General features: G+C 44.0%; 1 protein-coding gene across 1 annotated transcript in view; it reads left to right on the forward strand.

Annotated features, from left to right (window-relative positions):
* The window catches only part of DIS3L (DIS3 like exosome 3'-5' exoribonuclease), a 30901-nt gene extending 20389 nt beyond the window's left edge, over positions 1-10512 (forward strand). Inside the window, exons 10-17 of the mRNA XM_083184354.1 lie at positions 198-442; positions 1573-1665; positions 2539-3066; positions 3312-3466; positions 4493-4659; positions 4925-5070; positions 8355-8526; positions 9869-10512. Coding sequence (XP_083040480.1) covers positions 198-442; positions 1573-1665; positions 2539-3066; positions 3312-3466; positions 4493-4659; positions 4925-5070; positions 8355-8526; positions 9869-10174 — 1812 coding nt within the window. The 3' untranslated portion in view covers positions 10175-10512. The remainder of the gene's footprint in view (positions 1-197; positions 443-1572; positions 1666-2538; positions 3067-3311; positions 3467-4492; positions 4660-4924; positions 5071-8354; positions 8527-9868) is intronic.
* Positions 10513-17922: the final 7410 nt, after the last annotated feature.

Below are 17922 nucleotides of genomic sequence, written 5' to 3' on the forward strand. Positions count from 1 at the left end.
ACCTGTAGTTTTACTATACAACTTAATGTATTCTGTGAATACCAAATCTATGTTCGTACAGCATACCCAAATATGCCACCTATCATACATTGTATTAGTATGTAATGGATCTGACAGCATGTATCTGAGGCATGTTAGGCCCTTGGTACTGCATGTTATTTCTTGTCTGCTAACACCACAATATGGCATATCCACAGCTAGAAGAAATGCCAACTAACACACCAGAAAGCCCATGGAGGGTTGCAGCAGAAGAAGCCGGTCGTCTGGATTTGCGAGAGACCCATTTAGTATTCAGCATTGACCCAAAGGGCTGTGAGGATGTGGATGATGCCTTGTCCATCCGGGCACTGAACAGTGGGCACTTGGAGATGGGCGTTCACATTGCTGATGTTACACACTTTGTGAAGCCTAACTCGTACACAGACCTGGAAGCAAAGTCCAGGTTAGTGTGAACAGATTGTAACATGCGGTGGGGTTTCAGTGCTCCGCCATACAGCAGCTAAACTGGCAGAAGTGTTATCTGCTGAGCTAGTCAGTGTAACCACTGTGCTGTAAAGGACCATGGGGTAAATTCAATGGATGTCGAAACTGCCGTCTTGCCGAAAAGACGTCCGTTTTTTACATGAATAGATCAGAAGGGGTTCCGATCTATTCAATGCTAGCTGTTTTTTTTTTGTTTGTTTTTTCTGGCAGGTCAAATGTTCCGACCTGCTAAAAACCAGGTGGATTGACGGAATAGCCACTAATCCACCTGCTTTTGACGGAAATGCAGCCAAAACTGAAAGGTTTTGGCCATGTTTCCGACAATCTCAATCTGACATGAAAAGATGTTGGATTGAGCCAGGAAGGACGGCGCCGGGTGGGCAGCAGCAGCTTACACAGCGCCATCCTCCTGTCCGCCACCTCCCGTACTCACCCACCGCACTGGGTGAGAATAGCTCACCCTGCCCTGTCCCGGCTCCCGCCGCTGCGCTAACCTGGTCCCCGTGCTGGCCGGGTGAGCATCGTTCAGCAGCCAAATACGACATCCGTATTTGGCCGCTGCATTGAATAATGGATGCCGGATCCATTCCATCAAAAGAATTTTGGAATGGATTCGGCATCACTTGAATATATACCCATGCCATCTAATAAAGGCATCCCTTAACACTTACCAATGTGGATAAGCTATGCCGGTACATGGTACTGTGTGAAATTTCATGTGCTCTAGCTGCGGGATAACCTATTGCCCTGTTACTTTCTTCTTTAGAGATTGGAGTGGCTTCTCTGTTGCCATGTATGATGGCAGTCTGATGAGCATACATTTCCCACAGAAATCATAGGAATGTTTTAATAATCTACAGTTCTGATCAGTTTGTTACTTGGGGTTGTATCATTCTTTGAGATAGGTCTGTCATATTGTGTTGTCTTTTTTTCCATAGAATGGTATTTGCCGGATTATCCAATTGTACTATATAATGGGAAGATTTGTTTTTTACACTGCTTTAGATCGGTGTATTCTTTACTTACTCCTACTCCATAGGCTTGTCTGATGAATCCAATTCTCCTTCCCTCTTCTCTGTCCTTATACAGGGCCACCACGTACTATCTTGCTGACCGTCGCTATGACATGCTGCCTCCTATCCTGAGTGCAGATCTCTGCTCCTTGCTGGGGGATGTTGACAGGTAATACTGTTTAAACTGTAAGCTTTATCCCATCAATAATATAAATTCAAAAACAAGATCAAGTAGTGTTGGAAATAGGCTTGACTCAAAAACAAAAGTGGAAGCATCAAATTGGGCTTTATTATTCCCTCCCCAAGCTACTCTTACGTATTGCCACCACTGGCCAAAAGACTCTCCATGGACCTAATTCAGCCTGGATTGCTAATCAGAGGATTTTTAGTGGACCGGGAGCAGAACGCAAAGAGAGCAAGATAAAACGGCTCTTGCAAAATTGCTAATGCATCGCAAACAACAATGTTTTTGCAGATCCATTCCAACTTTTTTTTTGTTTTTTTCCCCATCAATGTCAGTCTAGGGCTTCCACTAATCTGCAAAAGAACCAGGCTAAAAGTGGTCATTGCTGAAGTCTGAGATCCACACAAAAAATGCCCGGGAACACCTGTGTTTTCACAAACTCACCCTGTAAATGCCATGCGTCCGCCCCTAAACACCGGTTTCCTGTCAATCAAACTTCTATATTTATGCATACAAATATTTTTTTGCTATTTGGGCCTGCGCATACACAGAAGTTCGATAATTGCTTGATTTGAAATTCTCTGATTAGTGATACAAGCTGAATTAGGCCCCGCCTACTGTAATGAGATGCCACTTCTGCTTTACATTAATAGTTATGTATAAAATTTCATTTATTGCAATACAAGAGTGCCACCTACTGCCATAAATCTGAGCAACTTAAACCCCCATTCAGGACTTGTGCTTCACATAACCAAAAAAAACATGTACCTTCTCATGTGATGTGTGTTTTTTAATATTATCATTCATTGACATCTATGCAAATAAAGTATTTTATGCTGACTTTTTATTTGTACCCAGGTATGCAGTGAGTGTAATATGGGAGCTGGACCGCACAACATCTGAAATCCGGAGAGTGTGGTACGGCCGAACTATCATCCGCTCTCGCTACAAGCTCAGCTATGAGGTGGCTCAGCAGCTTCTAGATGGTGATTTAGAGCCACTGAACACAGAGCCTGAGCTACAGCCTCTCTTAAAGGACTCTGCTCAGCTGGACCGTCTCCTATGGGCAATACGTAATCTGACTGAAGTTGCTCAGGCTGTCCGGTCACGGAGAGATCAGGGTGGAGCACTGGAACTTGAAGGGGTTGAGATTCGGGTTCAGTTGGGGGAGGGAAATAGCATTGATGACTTGGTCCCCAAGCAGCCTTTGCAGGTGCATGAAACTATAGCAGAATGCATGATCCTAGCCAATCACTGGGTGGCAAAGAAGATCTGGGAGTGTTACCCTCAACAGGCATTGCTCCGCCTCCACCCGCCTCCACGGCAGGACTTCTTCAAAGAGTTGAAAGAGAGTGCACAGGCTAAGGGGTTTCATATCGACACACGGTGAGTTACTTTCATCTAGGCCTATGGATTATTACATGTGTTGTCTACCAGCTGCTGGGGATCTAGGTCTCTTATGGAAAATGTGAATAGAAATAATGGGCTCATGGGCCTAAATTCAGCCTCTGAACAGCTCCTTAAGCGGTACAGGTCAAGGAGGGAACAATTACGTTTGGGACTTATTACTGAAAATCTTTAATGTTAATATACATTGTATACACCTTCTTTGTCTCCATTGTCCACCCCAGATCGAATAAGTCTTTGGCTGATTCTCTAGATAAAGCGATCGACCCATCTGATCCTTTGGTGAACCGGTTGCTGCGAGCGATGGCCACACAAGCCATGTCCAACGCCCAGTATTTCTCCACCGGCTCGTACACGGATGATGAGTTCTACCACTATGGTGAGTGGGGCGTGAAGAAACTGGGTGGGGAGGTACAACGTCACTTGACACATGCACACTTTAAACAGTTCATGACTTTACTAATGTTTTTCTGACCTTCATTTGCATTACATTATGTTCTATACTTTGCAGTAATGCATGATACTACAGCTACCACGGCTTTGCATATAAAATGTAACCAGGTCAGTTTGCAGTACAATCAGATGTGTGCTTGTACACCAGTGCCGCACTTCCTTCCTGGTGCGACAGGTCCCTTGTGACTCCTCTTGCAATGAGAGCGTTTCTGTCACATATTTTTGTCCCATGTTTACATTTTAGTCCCAATGCTATGTGACAAAACTGCACCACACTGCTTTATTTCTACACTGCAATATAGATCTCACTTACAATTAGATTTGGGTGGGGTTTTTCTTCAAAGTGAGATCTATATTGCAGTGTAGAAATAAAGGAGTCAGTATTTTCCCTGCACAGAAACAAAACTCACCCAAATCTAACTCTTTCTGCACATGTTATATCTGCCCCACCTACAGTGCACATGATTTCGTCCATTTGAGAAGGAATTTGCCTCTAAGAGTGAACTAGAATAAGGCCCATGGTGAGGGATGAGGAGACTTGATGGTGCTTGACCTTAAATGATATATGGTAGAAATTTGCGTCTTGGTTTAACATGAAATGTATACTCAAGCTTCTAAAACAGTGATGGTGTTGCCTATAACAACCAATCGGATTGTCTATTGTTTTCTAGAATTTAAAATAAATTATAGCTAGAATCTGGTTGCTATGGGAATTACCACCACTTTTAATTTTTAGGCGCTTTAGTAAATCTTTCCGTAAGGGTGCAAGATGTAAGAAGAGGGTAGCTTTACAGAGGAAAGTGGTAAGTCCGTTCACGTTACCTCTGTTCCAGTAGTAACCTTGATAGTGTTGGTCCTGATTTACATGGAATATACATAGTTTATCTTTGATTTTCCTTGTGTGTACATTGCTCTGGCAGTTAGACATGTCTGTTGTGTGACTTTGTTCTAGGCTTGGCTCTTGACAAATACACCCACTTCACCTCCCCGATCCGCCGTTACGCTGACATTATAGTGCACCGGCTGCTTCTAGCTGCCATCTCCAAAGGCCCAAAAGATAGTCTTCTTGGAAATAAGGACCTGGAGGAGCTCTGTCGTCACATCAATGGTCGCAATCGGGTGAGCAGAACAGCGAAGTCTTGCACGTTAAACATGCATTTCCTACCCAGATATAATGTTTTCTCTAGTGACAAAAGAGTATTAACTGCCTCGCCTAATTGAAGGTTTGACTTGTAAAGTGAAGGGTCCTGCAAATGTTCCAGGTGTTCTAGTCCTAATATTTGAAAGTTGTATTTCATGACATCCAGTCTTGCATCTGTATTTGAGGAAAAGAAGACTGGGTAGTGCTTCGATAAGATGTAACTGTTCCTTTTACACACTGCAGGCAGCCCAGCACTGCCAGAAACAGTCCACGGAGCTTTTCCAGTGCATGTTCTTCAAAGATAAGGACCCGGACAGCAACGAGCGCTGCATTTGTGATGCAATGATATACTCCATCCGCACCAATGGAGTGTTACTTTTTATCCCAAGGTAAATGCAATGCTAATAATGTGTATAACTGCTTTTGGCTGCCACTGAAAGACATGTCCCAGATTGCAGTAGTGACCATGTAGAGTTGATCTGGTAAAGATCATTCATTAAGAAAATTAAAAAGAAATTCTGTGTATCTGGGACAACCATGTGTTTTGAGGTGTGAAGATGTAAGGGTATGGTCACCTAGGGTACAGCACCTTATTGCAGTACCCTACCCAAACTGTGTGCCTAGGTACCCTGTGGTGCCTGAAGACACTTACAGGAGTGCCCTGGGTTGGTGCTAATTTTAATTAGTTATGATCAATGTAACAGACAAAACCAGTGCTGGTGGCTGCCAATCATAACATAATGCTGACAAATCCAAGCAATTCCTGTCCCTTACTACATAACTGATGCTAAAATTGGCTTATAAACAATATTTACTGTAATAATTTTTTCTGAATAAGAAACGATTGGCCTAGGCGTGCTGTGGTTAAAAAAAAAAAGTTTGAGAACCAATGCTTTAGTGTATCCCGTAGTCACACGTATAATGAAATAGGATCTAGCAAAATTAGGGCCAGAGACTAGAACTACAGAGGTTTCCCATAGATTATTTTAGAATAAAGGGTAGGGGTCATTGGTTCAACCAACCCAAGGTCGACCACTGATTTTCAACATCGCTTAGATCAACACCTGAAATATTTCGACATGCCTAAGGTCGACATGGGTGGAAGGTCCACAGTCAAATGGTCGACATGGGTTTTTCAGTTATTTATTTTTGGTCCAGAATGTCGACATGGACATTGTATCGGTGCACCGCTGTGCTCGCCATGCTTCGGGCACTGTGCCTTGCCATGCTTGCCACACTATTCTATTCTCCCTCCACACCCTAGTGGATGGTGTGGAATGAAATACCGCCTGTCTGATAAAAAAAAAAGTGAAAACCCCAAGTCTACCCAGCCATTGTCGATCTAAAGCTTAGGCATGATTTACAAAAAAGAAGAATGTGACAAAGTGCGGTCTGCGCTCAAATTAGCGGCTTTTCATGAATGATACGGTTTGCTATAAGGATAAAAGCGCTTGGATTTGGTAATGTTATGTATAAAACTGTGCTTTTCCGCTCAAAAGTAAAAACAAAAGTGAAAGTAAAAACAATGCAATTACAATGTTTACAGCCCTCCGTGGGTAATTTGTGGGGTTGTTGGTCAGAGTAGTGGTTCAGATATGTGGCACTATCTGAACCACTTCTCAGACCAACAACCCCACAAAATACCCACGGAGGGCTGTAAACATTGTAATTGCATTGTTTTTACTTTCACTTTTGGTCCTTAGACATGTCAACCTAACCCAACTTCAGTGGTCGATCCAATCCTTGTCAACCGAACGACGGTATACCAGAATAACTTTGCCATTGAGTGTAACCAGGGCCGCCGAGAGGCAGGGGGGGAGGGTACATTTTACCGGGGCCCGGGCCTGTCAGGGGGGCCCGGGTCTGGGGACACACAGCCACACACTTGCCACACAAATGTAGGTAGCCGCCGCCGGGTGGGAAGGGGGGGGGGGCGGGGGCACCGGGGAGAGCGGGACAGCACAGCGGCAGGGGTTTATATGTTGCTGCAGTCTGTACACAGTGAGAGGACGACGTCCACCGCTGCGGAGCTTCTGCAGAGACATTCTGGCGAGATGATGATTTCATCACCTTTCGAGTCTGTGTGTCTGCACTCTGCAGCAGCTTGCACAGCAGCACATTAGGGGGAAAGGTCAGGTCAGGTGCCCACGTGACTGATGAGAGGGGAAGGAGCAGTGATGGCTGGAGCCAGAGGAGCTCCTGAATCGGTCTGACTTGACAATCCTGCCCTGTAAGTTAAATTTTTCTGCCCTGCCTGGCTTAATATCGATAGATACATCTATATATCTATCTAGATATATATATATATATCTAGATAGATAGATAGATAGATAGATAGATAGATAGATACATCTATCTATATATCTTTATATATCTATATCTATATATATCTATATCTGTGTGTATGTATATGTATATATATATATGTGTGTGTGTGTGTGTGTGTGTGTGTGTGTGTGTGTGTATATATATATATATATATATATATATATATATATATATATATACAGAGAGAGAGAGAGATCGATTGATTGATCTATCCATCTATAGATATATTGATATATGGGATATAAAATAAAGGCAAAGACCTCTTGTATAGTAAAAAGGATCTGTATAATATCACTGCCCCCCCCCCCCCCCCCCCCCACGTGCCCGCTGCAGGAAAGGAGACAGGACCCAGCCACAGATGCTAGAGTGGAAGAGAGCAGGACAGGTATCTAACTTTACTCCATCCTCTGCCTGCCCCACCGCCAGTATGCTGCCGGCCGCCCGCTTTTTTTTTTTTTGTGGCCTGCCGACGTCTTGCCGATTGCTGCTTCTGAATGCCCGGGCAGACAGAAGCAGCCACAAGTATACAGTATGTATCTTGTATGCCTGTCTCCTTTTGGTAAGTTCCACATGTGTATTGTTCTAGTATGCGTGGCACACTACCCTCAAGGACACGCCCCTTTTAAAGTGGCCACGTCCAGTTTTCTGGAGCGCACGCGCCTTCGGCGTGCACATAAAACAAACCTTCATTTTCCCATACACCCACTTTACATTTTCCACTTTGACCATATATATATATATATATTCCAAAGATAGCGGCACTTGGTCAGACGGCAGCAGCCACCAGATCACACACCCCCCCCCCCCTGTGGAGCGTGTGAGCGTCGGGCCGCCTGGGGTGCTCGGGTGCCACGCACCAGCGCCGGGAATGGGGGGGCCCTGGGAATTTGTTGTACCGGGGCCCAGGATTTCTCTTGGCAGCCCTGAGTGTAACTTGCAATCACCCACCATGTGCTCGGTCTATAAGGAGTGTTTCCTGCTTAGAATCCCAAACTGTGGCACTAGAGATTGTCTTTCACATTAACACTAACTTGAGACTAATACAAGTGTGATTTGAAGACCAATAGAACTATTATATACAGTTAAAACTGTATTGTACTAGCATGGCAACGTATTACTAAACATGGTGGTCACGGACCTCCATATAGCCTAACCTGTTTGTCTAGTGTCAAAACATCCCGATAGACGCTACTCGCATTAGTAGTTCAACCAGAACAAAAGAAGTACTGTGACCTGTAGTTGATACTGACTTGAGTATATGCTTTCCTACAGGTCCATTTGCATAATGTTTACAATAGCTATTAATCTATTTCTGCACATGCTTGTATATCCCATGTACTAACAGATATGGCATAAAGGGAGCAGCCTATCTGAGAAATACGGAGGGACTTGTATTATCCTTTGCTGGCAACGGATGTAACTGGACACCTGGAACCTTGCAACGTCAATCTGACCGAATCACAGTGGTGACCGAGGGAGGGGAGCAGACCTCATTCTGCCTTTTCGACCATGTGACTGTGAGTACAAATGTTTTTGTTATACTTGGCCACTACTGCACCACTATAACCATGATCATTATTGCAAAATATGGGACATCTGTTGGGGTAATAAACATTGGCCGCTATCTGGTTTACAGATTAAGTGAAGCTGCTTTTCAACATTTTACTGTGTATTGCTGAGTATTTATACATAGCTAAATATGTCCACCATAATCAGGGCCTAAATAAAGGTCCCCATACACTGTGTGATTTGGGCCTAATTTCACCCAATTCGGATGGATTGGGCCATGAAATACAATGAATGGGCAGCCAGAGGCTTCCCATTCATTTGTATGGGCTTTTTTTTTCTTGGCTCCTTGCTCCCTCTGCCCGGCTCTCTGTTCGCCGGCATCCTCCACCCACCGCTTCTCTGCAGCTCCCCGGAAGTTGCAGGAACCATCAATGGTTAGAAAACATTCTATCATCTACTATTGAGATGCTGCGCATGCGCAGAAGAAGCTTTTTTTCCTCTGCGCACTCCCTGGCGGCTGGTTGTTATGTGTTCCCATCTTCTCTCCTTCTCCCTAACTCAGCACGTCACAGCTCACTGGGGATCCATACAGTGCAAGGGCTGTCACTCATTGTGTTTCTAACACCAACCCTCCCATTGCCTCTTAGGACCAGCTAATCATAGATTTGCATTGTAACACATGGTGCTAAAACAGCCATTCACTGTCCAGCGTTGGGCAGCAGCCTGAGTATCCCCCCCCCCCCCCCCCCCCCCAGATTACCTCACTGACGGACAGGCGGCTGGACCAATCGGGAGGCTCTTCTGTGTCTGGGCACACTGTGGCTAGCCAGTCAACATGCAAAGCAGCGGGACTCATGACTTGTGTGACTCTTGTGAAACTCTCTCTGCCCAGTGTTGAATTTGCGGCCATTAATGCCAATTTGCGCACCGCCTGCCGGCCGTACCTGGCCAGGTTTGTAAATATGTGGGGCTTTTTTTTTTTTTTTTAATAGGGAATCCTGGGTTTAAAAAAAAATGCCCTGGGAATGGCTTCCCTAAATGAACTAAATCATGGATCAGAAGCTTTCTATAATCGTCAGTCAGGGAAATTCTGTATGTTAAAATTGGCGATCCAAATCATTTTTGGCCTGCATGGGAAAATCTGGAAAATTGTACATGTTGAATATTCCACGTCCCCCACTCCATGCGTTTAAGTTTAATTGGTTGTGTTTGTGCTGATGCCCCCACATAAGTATAGTCTCTGCTTGAAGATCTCCAGAAAACAATTTTGTCACTGTAGCTAACTGATGAAGTTACATAGAGGTCTACAATAAACTCTTTAATCTATTTTTTTTTTCCCCCTTATGGTAGGTAAGAATTCGGACACAGGCCTCCCGGTTTCATGCAGACAGTATTCGCTTGGAGATGATTAGCAACAAACCTCATGTTTCCAAGGAAGAACAGCCCTCCATAGCTAGCTCCAACCTTGCCAGGAATGACCTGGTCAGGGAGGTTACTCGTACAGCAATAGAGGCCCAGCTAGCAAAGGAAGAGGAGGCTGCAGCAAACAGAGCTGGAAAACAACACCGAGAGTACAGGCAAACCCAAGGTCGCAGTCTGTACTCGCTACTGGTGGAGCTGCAAGACCTGGCATTGCTTGATGTGGCTGAAGAATAGTGGCACAGCACAGGACACCAGCCTTTTTATTGTAAAGTTGTACAGTAGAGAACGACCTGTTCTAATGGGTTCCCATTCTTACGCAGTGGTGATCATGGCGCTTTCCATTTTGTTTTTAGGTGATTTTTTTAAGTTTGTGTAAATATTGCAATGTTCATAGCAATCATCAGCACAATATAGTTCTCACAGAGGATGTTACAGCCCAAGGCTCTGACACAGGAAGTGGAAGAATCCATTTCTCATTTGTACAGGGGATAGAACATTTTATAGACGCTCTTAAAAGTTAGATATTTTTCTATTTTTTTTTAATTATAATAAAGGATTTAATTTTTATTCTCCTGCTGTTGTGTGTATAATTTGTAATGAAATCTCTGTTGTAGTTTCTCCTGTGCCAACAAAGCCGTGTTATATGCTAAATGTTATCAAGTAGTTCTGACCTAGCAGCAGTATTGGGATAAAACAATAGAAAGGATAGGCTAGAACCTTACCACACATTGGGGTAGGTGTATGAAGGGGTGATAAGGGAGGGGAAGCGGCCCATGGTAACCAATCAGCTGCTCTGTATAATTTTATATTATGCAAATTATAGATGTTACTTCAGTGCTGATTGGTTGCCATGGGCCACTTCTCCTCTGGATCATTTCTCCTGCCTTATCACTGCTTCATACATCTACCCGAGTCATCTGCAATGCCCACATTCATGTAAATCAGCCATGATTTGTGACACTGAAAAATTCACAAAGAATAATCAGGTGCTTTGACAGGGGCTGGATTTCTGGGTAAGCAGCTGCTCAGAAGAGGGGCGGGGGGGGTGTAGTCAGTCCCCACGAAACAAAAAATACACACACAATCACGCACAAGGCATGTGAGCAGCGCTGTAACATAAGATTCTATAGTTCACTGGTGTTTGATATAATATTAGTTTTACTTAAATTTATGACCACATAAAAAGAATAGAATGAATCACATAACAAAAAATATTGATAAAATTAATTACACTTTCACGTCTCAGGGAATGAATCGGGGGTATAGATAGGGGCCCAGGTCACAAGGTAAGTGCACTTTACCAGTTCTTGTGTATCGATATCAGTGAGGTAGGCTCCACTCCTCATGCAATAGTAGTCCTCACTATGGTTACGGAGCTGTGGGCTGCCGCTGGAGGTGGGTAATTCAGGCTTCCGCACACAAAGACCAACGTCCTCTCACACAGGTGGCCAGTTGGAATTGTAAGCCACCGCAGGGGTCCAAGGAGTGGTGTCTGCCAATTTTGGAAGCAAAGGGGAGGCAATGATGGATGGAAAAAAACGGAGCCAAGATGTGGTGATTTGTGACACTGCATGCATCTAAATCTGTCACGTGACTCATACATCCCTCGATGTCTACTGCCCAGTTCCACGAGCATGTGCAGGATGGGTCCTCTGCCAGGTTAATAAGCAGAGGTGTTCAGGAAAATGGGACCATGTTGCAAGGGCATGGCAGGGTAAAGGACTGCATCATGAGCACAGTTTCCTTGGCCTTGCAAGGGTCCCTGCAAACTGGAAGCCTGTGTAAGGTCAGGGACATCACAACTACTTTTTGCAATCACAAATGCAGGCAGGTGGTGTTGTATATCCATAGCCATACGTAGCCTGCATGGCTATGAATTATATTGCCATAACTGCTGCAAGCAGCTTATTATATGCAATCGGTGCTGAATCAGGCCCACAGGCCTAAAACAGATTGAACAGAATTGGCGTTGGAAAGTATTGGGCAGACATAAGATATTCCATCTGATGGGTTTGTTGCAGGAGTGGTTACAAACTCTGCTGCCTAATTACAGTAATGGTTATACTCTGGCTGAGATTCTGCCCTTAGCATAGGATGATAATGCTCCCTCAGCAGTAAAACCGTTTCTTATAATCATGGAACCCTAAGAAAGTGTGTCTATGAAGCTGGGTACAATCCAATCTGTCTGATGGGAACAGAAATCTGGGAATATACTGTAATTGCGCAAATGCCAATCAACCAGTTGCTCCCAAATGCTGGAATACAAACAATTTGTTAAAGCCTTCTGATTTAACAAGTGTCCAAACATTTCTTTTTTTATTTTATCCATTTTCCAACATTTGAGAGCAAATGGTTGTCATTTGCTCCCATATATTGCCAGATTTTTGTTCCCACCAGACAGATTGGACAGATAAATCTAGGTGTGTATCCAGCTTAAAGTAGTCTCAGGAATAAGAACCTGCATATTTAATATATAAAGCTAGCTACAGGAGGGAGTTAAATTGGGAGCAAGGTTTAACCAGGCAAAACACATTGCACGCAATTTTGGATTCCCACAGGTATGAACACACTCTACATTAATGGTAACCAATTGAAAACCAAGCAGAGCAAGTGAAAAATAAATAATTCCCAGCTCCCCAAAGGGAAGAGCACTGGACAGGTAGATTTAGTTCTCCCAGCAGCTGGCTTCAGGGGACATGACCCTACATGCAGGGGTTATACAATCACACACTACAGTCACCACTGCTTCAGAAGGTGAGTAATTAAGCTAATTGGAAACCTTTCTAGAGATTTCACCATGTTCAATTTTATGTCCTTCACATGAATAACCAAACCAACACCATGGGGTTTTTTCCAATCAGCCAAAAGGGGATACTGGGACTTATGGGGTATGGTGGACTGGAAGACAGACACCAAAGAGAAGTGCAGAGGCTCTTCCTTCCCCATAACCTCTTCTCTAACCGCCAAATTTGATTATTTTATTTTTTTAACTTTTTTCCACCACCAGCTTCCAGGAGCCTTTGCGTGGATCTTACAGCTGCTATCATCCACCACCCCCGGCACTTTGAGGAGTGGTGGCTAATGTATTGAGAGCAGAGAAGACTGCTCTCTATTCCGACGGCCGTCAGCGCAGCTACACTGTGGTGCAGTTATTTGAGCCACTGCTAGACCACCAGGATCGTTAGACTGCATACAGGAATATTTGAAGCAGCGTGTCTCAAGTTCCAGGAAGGGATGGAGCCTTCCTTATAGCTCTGCCCCCACCCCGTGTCTTGTCCAGGTTCCCCACCAAGGGGACTTCTCTCCTCCTTCCACAATGGGATTGGTGGACATTTTACTGCACTGGGGACTGGCTGCCCATCAGAGAGGAGTGCAAGCTTTGTTCCTTTAGTTTATACCTCACTGCACCGGTGTCCGGTTGAACTGTCCCTCGCCTCACTCCTTTGTGTTGGAGTAGCACCATGAAGTGCCTTTACCGTTTAACATATATATATATATTTTTTATTACTATGTGTTTGTTTATATTATTGCTGCCTGCTGTTTCCGCTAGCAATAGCACAGGCTGTGTTGGGGCCGACTACAGTACCCAGACACTTATTTCTTTGTGTTGTGTGTGTGTATAGTGCTCTTGCCCATAGAGGAGCTGCCGGGGAAATAGGGACCTGGTCCAGATCACAAACTGGTTGTTCTGATGTATGGCCAGCTTTAGAGAATGAGGTGTGGAGACAAGCTGTCTGGGTCCTGTAGACAATGGCGTGTATAGGGTCAGAATACTGGCAGCTCCATACATTAACTATTTACTAAATGGGGTGGACTTTCCTCAAACACCGCAGGTTCTTGGCTCATCTTTGCATGTGAGTCTCTGGCAAGATGATCCCGTTTCGACATGATGGAATATGGCCAATGCCATTATAACTCTAGCTTCTCTGGGGCTGGAATCACTCACAACTATGCCTCGGGTTCTCACACTATCTCGGGAAGCGCATCGCTTGCTACTATGGTGGCTCTTCTTACCACAGACGCCAGTCTCCGAGGATAGGGAGTAGTGATGGCGAATCGAACTATTCAAGGTTGGTCAACCCAATCAATGTCCTGGAACTATGCACAATTTACTGTGCTCTCTGCCAAGCATGGTCACTTCTCAGTAGCAGGCCCATACAGATTCAAACTGTTAATACAACAGCAGTTTGTCAGCTGTTTACATTCCAAGAGTACAAAACTGGGAAGTGAACTCTCACAGTAGGCAGGACGTCCATTCTGGGGAATGGTCACTTTACCCCAAAATGTTCCAACGCTTGGAAGTTTGCAGAGGTTGGCCTCAGGTGGCTCTAATGAAGTACCGAGACAACCACAAACTTCCATTGCACAGGTGCAGAACCAGATATTCAAAAGCTGGTGGACGTGCTTTCGGCTCCTTGACCCTTTCACAAGGTATCTTTCATTCTCCCTGATTACCCTTCATCTGAGGATTTTTGCAACGGTGAAAAAGAAAGTAGGTCTTGATTATTTGAATCACCACTGACAGGCCTAGTACTGATGCTTTAGCAGCCTGTCCATAGCACCTCCATGGTACCTGTCACAAGGTCAGCGTCTTTCCCAGTTAGCTTGATGGGGTGGCTATTGAGATGTCACTCATGAGCTAGGGGTTTCTCCCATTCGGTCATCCAGACCATGCTAGCAACCTGAAAACCTTCTTCCACTAGAATCTATTATAGAGTCTGGCACAAATATTTCCAAAGATGTGGTGCCTGACATTTCAATCCGTGAGTATAGTCTTTTAAGAGTCTTGTCCTAAATCTAAGCCAGACTGAAGAAAGGTTGTCAGTCCTATTGTTGCGGCTCCAATTAAGTGTATCTCATTCTTCTACAATGCATACCTTCTTACAGGAAGTGTTGCATCTCCAGCCCTCCCCCACCTCCCTTTTCTCACTCCGGTAAATCAGTAGGCTCTATCCCTCATTCTTCAGAGACTGCAGAGTGCTCCCTTTAAACTCTTCTATCAGCTGCCTTACTTATAAAATATGTTCCTATTGGCTATTGCCTTGGCACGCGTAGAGTCTCTGATTTGGGTGTGCGGACTCATCGTCCCTTTTTCTCTTGTTTCATGAGGACATGGTAGTTCTACACACTCTGCTAAACTATCATCCCAAGGTAATCTCCGGTTTTCATGTCAAATTGTAGTACTGGCTCTACAAACTTTAGACTCTGTTCCAAGTGGAGAATCTCTGGATGTAGCCCTGAAGATAAATGTTCGCAGGATTACACCATTAAGAAAAACTGACTTTTCCTCTACAAACATGGTTGACCAGCCTCTAAACCAGGGACAGGGAACCTTTGGCCCTCCAGCTGTTGTTGAACTACACATCTCAGAAATGCTTTGCTACATTTTTAGCATGGCCAAATAGCAAAACTGTAGCAGTGCATGCTGGGATGTGTAGTTCAGCAACAGCTGGAGGACCAAAGCTTCCCCATCCCTGCTCTGAACAAATGTTGGTTATGTTTCACCATTTGGCAGGCTTATCTGTTAGCTCGGAGGATAGTAAGGGCTTATTCCACTCTGCAGCTGGTCACCCTCAAAAGACCAACAGACAGAGTTTTGGCAAAGCAGTCTTGGTCTTTTGCAAATACCTTTTATAAATTGTATCATTTCAACACCTTTGTCTCAGCAGATTCTGCTTTGGGGCATGGTATCTTAAGTGCACCTCAGTAGCATTTCCGCTCATAATGGGACAGCTTTATAACATCCCGTAAGTCCCAGTATCCACCATTGGTAGGATAGGACAGAATGGAAATTTTGTCTTGCCTGTAAAATCCCTTTTATCCTGAAGCCATGGTGGATACTGGGCACACTCCCCACGCTCTTTTTGGGGCAAGTTTATTTTCAATGTTCACAGACTGACTTTGTATGGATGCGTGTCCCTCTTTCTTTCCCATTTCTTCCTTCCTATAACTGTTACTAGGTTTGTTAAATGTGACTGGCTGTTAGGGAACAGGTGTGGAATGGAGTTGGAGCAGTCTCTGCCGCACTTCACAGAAGCTTTAACTCCTTGGTGCCCAATTCCTCCGGTCCACTATACTCCCTCATTCCCAGTATCCACCATGGCTTCAGAAAAAGGATTTTACAAGTAAAACAAAAAATACCCTTTTTTAATTTCCTGCTCTCCCACAGACTACACGATAATCTGACCAATAAGCAGTTGTTCAGTTTGATAATCATGTAGGCAAAATAGGCAATACAATGGTCCAAAAACTAATCCTACCTATTATCAGGAATGAAACAATAAGGCCTTCACATGGGGAGATTTTGCTGAGTATTCTGAACAATGTTTGATCGCTCAGCACACAGCGATGTGTCAGGGCCTGTGTTCTCCGATGACAACACTGGCCCTGACCGGCGATGTAACTAGATTTATCCAGAATGCTGCATATTAATGGCCGGGCAATGTCGACGCATGGGGCCGCTCATTGCTATGGCCCCTTGTAGGGATATTTTCTAAGCGACCTAGTGAGATCACTTAAGGTGCGTACACACGGGGCGATATATCACCGAGTGATATATCGCTCAATGTCTCCTTTTCATCGGCAACCAGAGATGGTCGCTGATGAAAAGAAACCTCTGTCAGCGGAGCCGCAGAGGTAATCAGCTGGTCGCAGGAGCATGCGATTATAATGGGGCTGAAAACGGGAGCACGCACCCGCCGATTTATCGCCAGGGACACTCCAATCACTGGCAATATGGTCGCCAGCGACCATATTGCCAGCGATTTCAGCACATATTGCTGCCGTGTATAGACTGCTTAAGAAAATGCAATAAAATCGCCCCAGGTGTTGGCTTCATATGGCAGTCATGATCTAACAATACTCTTTAGTGTTTGGTCAATCAAGATAATTAAATTGTACAGTTGATCAGATTGATAGTAAAATTGCTTGTTAATAACCACCTGTACTAGTTCTCAGACAGGGTTTAAAAGAAATAAAAAAATAATAATAATTATATGATGCATTTTAAGAATAGCTTTTTTGGGGGGTATATTAACGAAGGCTATCACTCAAGCTTGTGTGTTGTATCATGAAAGCAGCTGGTGAACGAGCTTTGACACCTGAGCACCATATCATTTATAAACTATTAGAAAGCTCACAGGCTGGCAAGGATGTATGCAGTATGTTAGACACATAGGGCAATATGAGGAGTGGTCTGCAGCAAATAGGTTCAGACACTTTTTAAAGTGTTTTGGGGAAACGACAATCAGAATAGAGATACTATTGTTTCTAGCATTTTTTTCTGTTGTGCTGTAAATATCTAAATCCAGTTCTCAAAAACAAAATCCAGAGTTTTTCAAAAGTGGTCCTAAAGGCACCCCAACAGTTCAGGTTTTAGGTATATACCTTCTTGTCCAGAGGGGATTAGTACCTCAGTCAGTTTGATTTAACCATTTGTACTAAGTCATGGATATTCTGTACTTAAAACCTGGACCAAGGTTGCCTTGAGTTCAGTTTGGGATCCTCTGAACTAACCAATAACCCATTAAACCTGTATTTTATATATGCAGATGTCCGGGCTGCAGCTGCCAGCTCAATCTTACACAAAACTGTAAGCTTCCAAACCATATTCCTTTCATTGTAAAGGTGTGTACACATGTTCAGATTTATCTGGTGGGAACAAAAACCTGGAAACGTATGGGAGTATGACAATCAAAAATTTCCACGCAAATGCAGGAAAAAAATATATGCTTTGATCAATTTGTTATATCAGAATGATTGAAACAATTTGTCTGACTAATCATTGTTTGTTTTCAAGCGTTTGGGAACAATTGTTTGATTGTCATATGCTCCCATACATTTCCGGTTTTTTATCCCACCAGATAGATTGGACAGATAAATCTGTACGTGTGTATGCACCTATAAAGTAATGACCTTGGTTTACTGTTTGGATTTTTGTTTTTTATCCTTTTGTTACATGAATATTTCATGCTTTACGTGCA

The sequence above is a fragment of the Crinia signifera genome, chromosome 4 (assembly GCF_055691185.1).
Source record: "Crinia signifera chromosome 4, ASM5569118v1, whole genome shotgun sequence".
NCBI lineage: Eukaryota > Metazoa > Chordata > Amphibia > Anura > Myobatrachidae > Crinia > Crinia signifera.